The following is an 11,479-nucleotide window of genomic DNA, read 5'->3' on the forward strand; positions in this document are numbered from 1 at the left end:
CTGAAGGAAGACAACGCTATATATTGAGTGGGAGATTAAGATAAGCAGGATGTGTGACGGGGAATTCTCAGGAGAATCGACACGAGGCTTGGGATAGCAGACGCCAGAGCCATCTAGTGTGTGTGTGTCTCAGAGGATTTAAATAAACACGAAATTTAGACAGACAAAGACAGAACACGCAATTGGAAAGAAACAGAAAGAGACAGAAGAGGGAGGCGAACACTGAGACCACCACTAGAATCAAGACAACTAAGATAGTGGTAGAGTGAGGAGGTAGGGTTCTATAATCCAGACAGATGACCTCCACCTGTTGACGCTGCCAAAACCCGACCCCAGGTGTTGACGAGGCTGAGTGGAGTTGACCAGAGATATAGAGATGAAGTGTTGTGGTGATGAGAAGATGGTAGTGGTGGATAGTGTTGGTCGTGGTGTGGTGTGGGGATGTGGTGGTGGTGGTGGTGGTATGGGGATGGTAGTGGTGGTGGATAACGTTGTTGGTAGTGGTGGTGGTGGATAGTGTTGGTGGTGGTGGTGGTGGTGGTGGTATGGGGATGGTAGCGGTGGTGGATAACGTTGGTGGTGGTGGTGGGTAGTGTTGGTGATGGGGGTAGTGTTGGTGATGGGGGTAGTGTTGGTGGTGGCTAGTGGTGGGGAGTAGTAGTGATGGTGGGGTAGTGTTGGTGGTGGGAGTGTGAGGGTGGGGGGTAGGGAGGGGGCGGTGGGGAGGGGCGGTGGGGGCGGTGGGGAGGGGCGGTGGGGAGGGGCGGTGGGGGAGGGGCGGTGGGGGTGGGGTGGTGAGGGTGAGTGGTGAGGGGGTAGTGGTGGTGGTGTGGGTAGTGGTAGGGGTGGGGAGGGGCGGTGGGGGGAGGGGCGGTGGGGGAGGGGGCGGTGGGGGAGGGCGGTGGGAGGGGCGGTGGGGGGTAGTGGTGGGGAGTAGTGGTGGTGGTGAGGGTAGTGTTGGTGCTGGGGTTAGTGGTGGGGGGTAGGAGAGGGCGGTGGGGGAGGGGCGGTGGGGGAGGGGCGGTGGGGGAGGGGCGGTGGGGTGGGGTGGTGAGGGTAGTGGTGGGGGAGTAGTGGTAGGGGTGGGGAGGGCGGTGGGGAGGGTGGTGGGGTAGTGGTGGGGAGTAGTGGTGGTGGTGAGGGGTAGTGTTGGTGCTGGGGTTAGTGGTGGGGGTAGGGGAGGAGCGGTGGGGGTAGTGGTGGGGATAATGGTGGTGATGGTGAGGGGTTGTGGTGGTGGTGAGGGTGGTGGTGGTGGTGAGGGGTAGTGGTGGTGAGGGGTGAGTGGTGGTGAGTAGTGCTGATGGTGAGGGGTAATGGTGTTGGTGGGGGTAGTGGCGTTGTGGGTAGTGGTGGTGGTGGTGGGTAGTGGTGGTGGTTGGTGGTGGTGGTGGTGGGGGTGATTAGTGGTGCTGGGGTAATGGTGGTGGGAGTAGGGAGTAGTGGTAGTGGTGGTGGTGGTGGTGGTGGTGGTGGGGGGAGAGAGTTGGTGGTGGGGTAGTGTTGTTGGTGGGGGTAGTGTTGGTGGTGGGGTGAGTGTTGTTGGTGAGAGTGTTGGTGGTGGGGGTAGTGTTGGTGGTGGGGGTAGTGTTGGTGAGAGTGTTGGTGGTGGGGGTAGTGTTGGTGGTGGGGTAGTGTTGGTGGTGGGGGTAGTGTTGGTGGTGGGGTAGTGGTGGTGAGAGAGTGTTGGTGGTGGGGGTAGTGTTGGTGAAGGGGTAGTGGTGGTGGTGGGGGGTAGTGGTGGTGGTGGGGTAGTGGTGGTGGTGAGGGGTAGTGGTGGTGGTGGGGTAGTGGTGGTGAGTGGTGATTGTGGTGGGGGGTGGTGGGGGTAGTGTTGGTGGTGGTGGTGTTTGGTAGTGGTGGGTAATGTTGGTGGTGGTGGGTAATGTTGGTGGTGGTGGGGATAGAGTGTATGGGTAATTGTGAGAAATAGGCTAAATTGGTGGGGGTGATGGTGATAGGCGGTGGGAGGAGTATATAAGAATGATTGTTGGGGATGGAGGTTGGGATAGATAATAGTTGTCCGGGTGTTGGGCTTTATGGTGGTGGTTGCGGACATTAGTGTTAGGGGGATGGTGGTAGAAATGGAGATGGGGAGTGTGATGAAGGAAGGGAAGGGGTTATTCAAAATATCATTTCTTTCCCTTCTTCCTCCCATTGCCTTACCCTTCCCTTTATCCATCCCCTGCTACCTCTCTTTCTCCCCTTCATCCATAACATCTCCCTTCCCTAACTCTCCCCTTCCTTCCTTCGCACCCCTTCGGCGCACCCCACGTCCAGAAATGAATAGAGCGCGAGCGATACAAGAGGCTGTAGGTGACGCCAGCGACTTGTTGTCAAAAGGTCCCACATGGTTTCTTCGGATAACCTCCCTTCCCATGGTTCATACCGGACAAAGAACATACTCTAAAGAATAACAAAGGAATATATATAGAAGAGGAGGTGAAAGGGAACAGGGCTTAAAAAAAAAGGTTATATATATATAAAAAAAAATATTTATAGAGAAGGAGAATGGTTGGGAGTTTTGATCTGGGTTGAAGGGGAAGTTTACATGACACGAGTGTTTACGAAAATGATTGTTGTTGTTTGATCAGCTGATATTCATTGACACGTGTCTCTATCTGTGTCGTTTACGGTTTACCTTTATCATTATTATTACTACCACTATTATTATTCCTACTACTATTATGATTACTACTACTACTACTATTATGATTACTACTACTACTACTACTATTATGATTACTACTACTATTATTACGACGACTACGATTATTATTATTATTATTATTATTATTATTATTATTATTGCGTATTTACATTTTCTTAAGAGTTGTTAAAGGGAATTAGACTATTGAGAATTACCACAAACACAAGACACTTAAAGCATACATATACACGCACGCACGCAGCGCACACACACACGCAGACACACACTCAACCACACACAGAGCCATACACCTACTCAACCACACACACACACACACACACATACTAACACACACACATCCACACACTAACACAGTCACACTTACTCACACAGCCACACCACCCACACAGCCACACTCACCCACACAGCCACACTCACCACACACACACATTCACATAGCCACACACTAACACAGCTAAACACACACACAGACAGACACACACACACACACACACACACACACACACACACACACACACACACACACACACCCACTCAACCACACACACACACACACACCTACTCAACCACACACACACACACACCCCACTCAACCACACACACACACACACATACTACCACACACACAGACACACACTAACACAAGTCACACTCACTCACACAGCCACACTCATCCACACAGCCACACTCCACTCACACAGCCACACATTCACATAGCCACACACTAACACAGCTAAACACACACACGCCCCCTACACACACACATATACACAACTCACAAAGCCACACAGCCACTCAAACTTACACACACAGCATTAAGCAAGAAGCAGTCTGGTTCAGGTCTAAGCTCTCTTTGAATCAAAATTAAAACACCAACTTGGAGAAGAAAGTAAGCTGAAGAAACGAAATAAAGAGATGTTGAAAGTTTAACTATTTGTAGTTTCTTGAAGAGCGATTGCAAACTCTGATTACAACTCTGTTTTGAATACCATCAGAGCAGTTGATCGTATACTGGAAGGTGTTATATTGCTATCAGACCACAGTACCCATAAACACACTCCTACAGTACTCTCCTTCGTTAACTGATAACAAAGTTTACCAAATACAAACAACTTTTTATCTAAAACTTCAATACTAATAACGGATAGTATAAGCTTTCGTAATTAGATAGAAATTTATTTTGTTATATAAAAAAAATATAGTGAGTCTTGGTGTAATATCACTGGAGGTGCCTAAAGGGGTGTCGCTGGGTCCTACAGTGTTCATCTTTTCGTAGTTTAGTTTGTTTTAATTTTATTACGCTGGAAATCATAAGACTCTAACTTTTTATCTATGGCTGATAATTAAATAATATGAGTGGTGGCGGTGAGAGAGAGAGAGAGAGAGCAGAAGGTACAAGGAAGGTCCTTGCAAGAACGTGTAAACAAGGTGACGGAGGAGAACCTTCAGCAAAAGAAATTCCGGAGTGCAAATAAAACTGACTAGAAGAGGTAACATCCAAGCGAGCCTCCGAGTAAAGAGGGCGTGAGAGAAATATCTTTCAACCCTCTTTCACACAAGACAATACTTATTAACTCTAAACAAGACTGGTTACCAGACCGAAGACTTTCATAACCAGACGATTTGAAAGCTCGCAAGGGGAAATTTTCGACATAATTCCCCCACCCCCTCCCTTCCCTTCCCCCCCCCTAGTCCAACCCCTCATAGGTGGGGTATATAAGGGCGGTTGTGGTTGCGGATGACACAGTCGCTCCAGCGTCGCCTTTAGAGCAACAATGTACAGGAACCTCGTGTTGTGCCTCTGCCTAGGTGAGATATTTTCCTCTTCTAAATCCACAGTTTTTTTTAAACACTCATCCAAGTATATTTCTACAAGTGAATAAATAATTACGGTAATAGAGAAGTGATTCACACACTCATGTATTGACTTTCTTAAAGAGGATTGTTATCGGTCTGACTAGACTGTTTCACTCAACAGGTGTGGCGGTCTCCGGAGCCCAGGTGGACAGGGTAAGTGTATGTCTTTCTGGTATGTGTTGAAGGTGACAATAATAAGTGAAGAAATTATACCCTTCATGTGGTCTTCCTCAGTGAATACGTCACCGTGTCAGTAGGGGCCAGGGTTGTTCCATCCGGCCGGAGGTTCATCCTTCAGTATCTTCACACCCCACTGACCCTCTTACTTCCGCAGGTGAAACGCGGCTTTATCAGCGGTAGCGGCGGCTATGGAAGTGGAGGTCATGGTGGTGGCGGCGGTGGCTATGGGGGCAGCAGTGGAGGAGGTGGCGGCTACCTGATCATCGGTGCGGGTGGTGGCGGTGGCGGCCATGGCCCCAGCGCATCTGGCGTCGCAAACCAAGCCGCAGCTCAGGCTACTGCAGCCGCCGCCGGACTGAAGGGAGCCTCTCAGGCTGCAGCTTCCGCAGCAGCCAGTCAGGCCGCCGCCGCAGCCTCTGCAGCAGCCCAGACAGCAGCAGCAGCAGCTGCTGCTCAGGAACAAGCTAACGCTGCCCAGCTGACACAAGCCTCTCAAGGTGCACAGGCAGCCGCCTTTGCAGAGTCATCACTCTCCGGCCAGGCCGCCAGCGCCGTCCAGGCGGCCGAGAACACCTACAACTTCGCCGTGGCCTTGGCCGACCATCTGGCACAAGCACAGGCCGAGGCACAGGCTGTAGCGGCCCAGGCCTGGCAAACACTGCAAGCCGCTCAGTCTGTACAATCAGCACAGTCGGCCATGGCCTGGCAGTCTCAGCAGGCCGCCAACTCCCTCAACCAGCAGCAAAGTTTGGTCCTCAATGACCTGCAGTCAGCACAGGCAGCAGCAGCGCAGGCCCAGGCGGCCGCCAGCAAGGCTTTGGCCAAGGCCAAGGGCAGCGGCGGCGGTTACGGCGGTGGGAGTGGTGGCCACGGCGGTGGGAGTGGTGGCCACGGTGGCGACTATGGTCACTAACCAAAGATGACCACAAGCAACAAAGTCGATGATCTAATGTTTACATTTAACCCTGAGAGAAAATATTTATTTTCGTTAACACAGAGAAAATAAATAAACCAGTATCTTGTCAGTCACACCTGAGTTTTACTTTACTGAACTACCGACACAAACCCGACGGAGGCACTCCCTGACACCTACCTGACGGAGGCACTCCCTGACACCTACCTGACGGAGGCACTCCCTGACACCTACCTGACGAAGGCACTCCCTGACACCTACCTGACGGAGGCACTCCCTGACACCTACCTGACGGAGGTACTCCTTAACACCTACCTGAGTGAGGTAACAAGGGAGGCACGTCACTATCCCTCTCCTTACTCTTGTGTAGTTGGGTTCGATAAGTTAAGAAACATTTCACAAGATACAAACACAACACATACTCAGTAAAATGACCATAAACGTAAACGATTGGCCACCATTACAGGTCAGGTCAACAGTGTGTACCATCTACCGACTAAACTGACACAATCAACAAACATACCAGCCGATGTTTACATGACGTCATCAGTCGAAAATTAAATAAATACAAATAAAACGAAACACTTTATTGCACCAGAAAGGACGAGATGTAATTAGAGTACATAACATCACTACTACTGACATGACTCACCTGATTCTACACATCTAAGACAGGTGGTCATTAGTAGCAGTAAGAGGGTATATGAAGGATAAATTCTGGTTAACGGGGGAGACAGTTGAGGTGCTGTAGGACCACTCTCTCTCTCTCTCTCTCTCTCTCTCTCTCTCTCTCCAATGGTACAACCCAGGCTAGGAGGACCCGGGAGTCTCAAGGATACCCAGAAGGATACAGACTACAGGAACCTTACCTAAAGATATTATTCTACCCCCATCAGGATCACAGAGATACGGGCGGGGGTGTCCGGTGTTGAAGTGCCCTCAGCATAGTGACTCAGAAGGAGGAGGAAGGAGAAGAGGAAGGAGAAGAGAAGGAAGAAGAGGAGGTAGTTTTTGCAATGCGGTGTTTTAGTGCTTGAATCATTATATTAGCGCTTGTTGATGTTGTTATGTGGATAAAATATATGATAGGCAATTAGAAAGGAGCATGGGACTTGGGAGGCTGTACTCTTGTTTCTTTGGCTTTATTCGAAAGCACTCGACTCGACACCTCTCGGGTTTGTTCGGCTTCACTCATGCCCATCCAGATAGCGATCGGGCTCACTCGGCAACACTTGAGTCCACTCATCCCCACTCGGTAACACTCGGGTCCATTCGGCAACATTCGGGTCCACTTGGCAACACTTGGGTTTACTCGGCAACACCTGGGTCTAATCGTCACCACTCAGCAACATTTGTCTCCATTCGGCAAAACTCGGGTCCACTCGGCTCTACAAGGTGGCAGGACACGGGACGGCGGTGATGGAAGACGTCCAGAAATAGACTCAGGTGTGGGAATTTTGGCCCTGCGAAAATTCCATTAGGGATAATTGACATCTCCGGGGCCGCCCAGGTGTTTGTGCCTCAATTACGTCACCAGCTCATTATTACCTGACAACTCCTCGCCCACCTGTCTCCTAGAATAAGCAGGAGAAAGAGGAAAAGAAAGAGACAGAAGCAATCGGGCTACACAGATTCATTAGGGAGAGATACTTATTGCCTTTAGGCTCGAATATATAAGAGAGAGAAAGAGACAGACAGCACACATCTATACAGTACTCCAAACCATCACAAATGTCTAGCTATCTTAAGTCGTTCTCAGACCGCAAGTATAATAAAAAAACTATAACGATAATTTTTACCTTGACTTCAAACACGAAGAAATATTATTATGAATGCCTACATATGATACCCTACATGACCTTACACAGTCGGGCAAGAGACCAGAGCTCTCTGTTGGACCAGGGGACGCAGGATCCTCCCCCACAGCTCTCCCCGCCTTTGGACCATACCGATGATATGCAAGTTGACTACGTATCTCCGCCACGAAGGACGTCCCCTATCAACCTCCTGATCTCCCGTCATCACACTCGCACTAAAAGGTTTATCCCTTAATACTGTCAATGCCTATGTGCCTCCCTCCATCCCCATCGTACCTATCCTACCACAGTACAATCCCCCAGCCGTCACCAACACCTATGGAAAATCCAAACCAGTCTCCCGAAATTCGCAGTGATGCCCTTATGCAGAAAGAAAGCCCATCCATTAGTAACCAATAATGCCCAGATAGAATACAAAGGCAGAGGCACCCTCCTGGGCCTGCATACAGTATATCTGCGACAGGTTACTCCCATTATGTCCACACCAGGAAGGAAAAGGCGAGGAGAGAACTGAAAAAACTATACCGCTTTAAAACGCTTCCTGAGAAAATAAAACTCCACCTGGATATATCACTTATCATACCGATATTAACTTACCCAGCAGTACCCCTTCATACTATGAGCACCACCCAATTATTGCAGGTGGCCCAAAATGAAGCCCTGAGATTCATCACAGGCGAAAGATACCCCTTCACCAGAACCACATCCGAGATACATAGAGACCTGAGAATAAAACCTATCAACCAGCAGCTACACACCCTGGCCAGCAGAGTCTGGCATAAGATAGAACGTTCAGAACAAGAACTCCTTCAAAGACTCCTACCAGACAACGACAACAACTATACATGGTTCCCAAAAAGTTACCAGTAGGGTCGGCGGAATACGAAATAAGGCCCTCAAAACACCCATTTATGGGATAGGGTAGGCTGTCTGGTGCCTGTACCGACAAACAATAACTAACCCATGACACAACCCGAACACACTATTAGCTTAGCTAACCCGTAGTAAGGCGGTCAACCCGCCCTCTCCTACCTCCTCCTAAAGTTCTTCAATTTCCGAACCATAATTTCCTTCCTCCACCTCTAATCTTCTTTCACCCTTTTTTTCTCTGCATAAAAAAAAACCCTTCCTCTTGACCAATATCCCTCCTCCTCCTCCAGACAGGCCTGGCATTGGACTTATTAGGGACCTGCCACGCCTTCCCATAAACAAATGCACTGTATCGGGAATTCTCCCCCCACACACTCATCCTGTCACTATATGTAACTTGCCGATGAAATCCATGATCCTTGAGGCACTAACGCACTTCAATGCATAAGTCGACTAGGCAAGAAGGAACTCTGCGTGCTTCCCTTTAGGGCGCTGTAACGCTTTTCGCGCCTCGCCTTGCACAGGATGCAAGGCCCCTTCACGGGGCAAATTATAAAAATAAATAAATCCAGTCCGGGCCATCAACTGTAAACTATAATGTGTATGTTCAATTTATGTTCCTTCACCTTTTAGTAATAAAAGCCTTTCTTAAACGAACCACCCAGATATACATTGGACTGATATTTCTGTCCGATGTATATTTTCAGTCTTCGGGCTGCAGAACTTTTTCAATAAACCGTTAATTATTATTATTATTATTATTATTATTATTATTATTATTATTATTATATGACACCCAGCATGACACCCTACATGACACCCTACATGACACCCTACATGACACTGCATAACACCCTACATTACACCCTACATAGCCTACATAACACCCTGCATTACACACTACATGACACCCAACATATGACAATCCATATGGCACCTTAGTTGACACCCTACATATAACACCCTTCATATGACACCTTGTATATGATACTCAACATGACACCCTTCATGATACATTACATAACACCATACATAACACCCTACATAACATCCTACATGAAACTCTACATGACACACTACATAACACCCGACACGACACCTTACAGAACACCCTACAGAACACCCTACATAACACCCTACATAACACCCAACATGACGCCCTACATGACACACTACATAACACCCTACATGGCACCCTACATAATACCCTACATGACACACTAGATAGCATCCTACACGAAACTCTACAGGACACCCTACGTGACACACTACATAACACACTACATGACACACTACATGACACCCTACATAACACACTACATAACACCCTACATGACACCATATGACACCCTACATAACACCCTACATAACACCCTAGACGACACACTACATAACACACTACATAACACCCTACATCACACTACAGGACACCCTGCATATCACCCTACATAACACCCTACATACCACCCTACATAACTCACCATATTTCTATCCTCACGACACCCTGCACCCTACATACCACCCTACACCAACACCTATATCCTCACGACACCTACATAACACCACCACGCGGCACCCTACGCAACACCGCAACACCCTACATGACACACACACTACAGACACCCTACATAACACCTTATAGGACCCCTACATAACACTCATGACACCCTATATGACACCCTACACACCATAACACCCTGCATGGCACACTGCATGACACACTGCATGACACACTACATGACACCTACATGACACCCTACATAACACCCTACATAACACCCTGCATGACACACTACATAACACCCTATATGACACCCTACATAACACCCTACACGACACCTACAGGACACAATACTTAACACCACATAACACCTGCATGGCACACTGCATGACACACTACATGACACCCTACATAACACCTACATAACACCCTGCATGACACACTACATAACACCCTATATGACACCCTATATGACACCCTACACAACACCCTACACGACACCTTACAGGACACACACAACACCCTACATAACACCTGCATGGCACACTGCATGACACACTACATAACACCCTACATGACACTACATAACACCTTGCATGACACCCTACACGATACCTACAGGACACCCTACATAACACCCTATAACACCCTACATGACACTACATAACGCCCTATATGACACCCTACATAACACCCTATATAACACTGACATGACACCCCACATAACACCCTACATAACACCCTACATGACATTACATACCACCCACGTGACACTACATAACACCCTACATAACACCCTACATAACACCCTACATAATACCCTACATGACACTACATAACACCTACATAATACCCTACATGACACTACATAACACCCTACACGACACCTAACATGACACACTACATAACACCCTACATACATGGCATACTACATAAACACCCTATGACATACATGACACACTATGTCCCTACATAACACGGTACATGACATACTACATAAACACCCTACATGACACCCTACATGACACACTACATAATACCCTATATAACACCCTACCTCACACTACATGACACCCTATAAAACAGCCTACATGACACACTACATGACAGCCTACATAACACCCTACATGACATACTACATAACACACTACATAGCACCCTACACGACACTTACATGACACACTACATAACACGATATGACACCCCTACATAACACCCTACGATACACTACATAACACTAAACATAACACCCACATGACACACCCTAAATGACACTACATAAAACCCTACATAACACCCTATATGACACACTACATAACACCCTAAAAATCATCCCACATGACACACTACACAACACCCTACATGACACTACATAACATCCTACATGACACCCTACATAACATCATACATGACACTACATAACACCCTACATAACATATACATGACACACTACATAGCACCCTACATAACATCATACATGACACACTACGTAACACCTCACATAACATCATACATGACACACTACATAACACCCTACATTAGCTGCCATTACTCACACAAGGCGATTGTTTACTTAGCAGTTAATAGGAATAAATGTTGGTTCTCGAATTGTTACTAACAGTTATCAGGCATAAATGTTGCTTCGCCTTGTTACCAGCAGTTATCAGGCA

General features: G+C 47.9%; 1 protein-coding gene across 2 annotated transcripts in view; it reads left to right on the forward strand.

The window, feature by feature from the left end:
• The window catches only part of LOC121861418 (antifreeze protein Maxi-like), a 66,701-nt gene extending 60,964 nt beyond the window's left edge, over window positions 1-5,737 (forward strand). Inside the window, exons 1-3 of one of the 2 annotated variants that reach the window (XM_042359121.1) lie at window positions 4,430-4,480; window positions 4,650-4,681; window positions 4,863-5,737. In XM_042359121.1, coding sequence (XP_042215055.1) covers window positions 4,447-4,480; window positions 4,650-4,681; window positions 4,863-5,621 — 825 coding nt within the window. In that variant the 5' untranslated portion in view covers window positions 4,430-4,446 and the 3' untranslated portion in view covers window positions 5,622-5,737. Of the gene's footprint in view, window positions 1-4,429; window positions 4,481-4,649; window positions 4,682-4,862 lie in introns of those variants that run through there. The other variant, XM_042359122.1, reaches the window with a different exon arrangement.
• The last annotated feature ends 5,742 nt before the right edge of the window (window positions 5,738-11,479 follow it).

The sequence above is a fragment of the Homarus americanus genome, unplaced genomic scaffold (genome assembly GCF_018991925.1).
Source record: "Homarus americanus isolate GMGI-L3 unplaced genomic scaffold, GMGI_Hamer_2.0 scaffold24260, whole genome shotgun sequence".
In the NCBI taxonomy this organism is placed as follows: Eukaryota; Metazoa; Arthropoda; class Malacostraca; order Decapoda; family Nephropidae; genus Homarus; species Homarus americanus.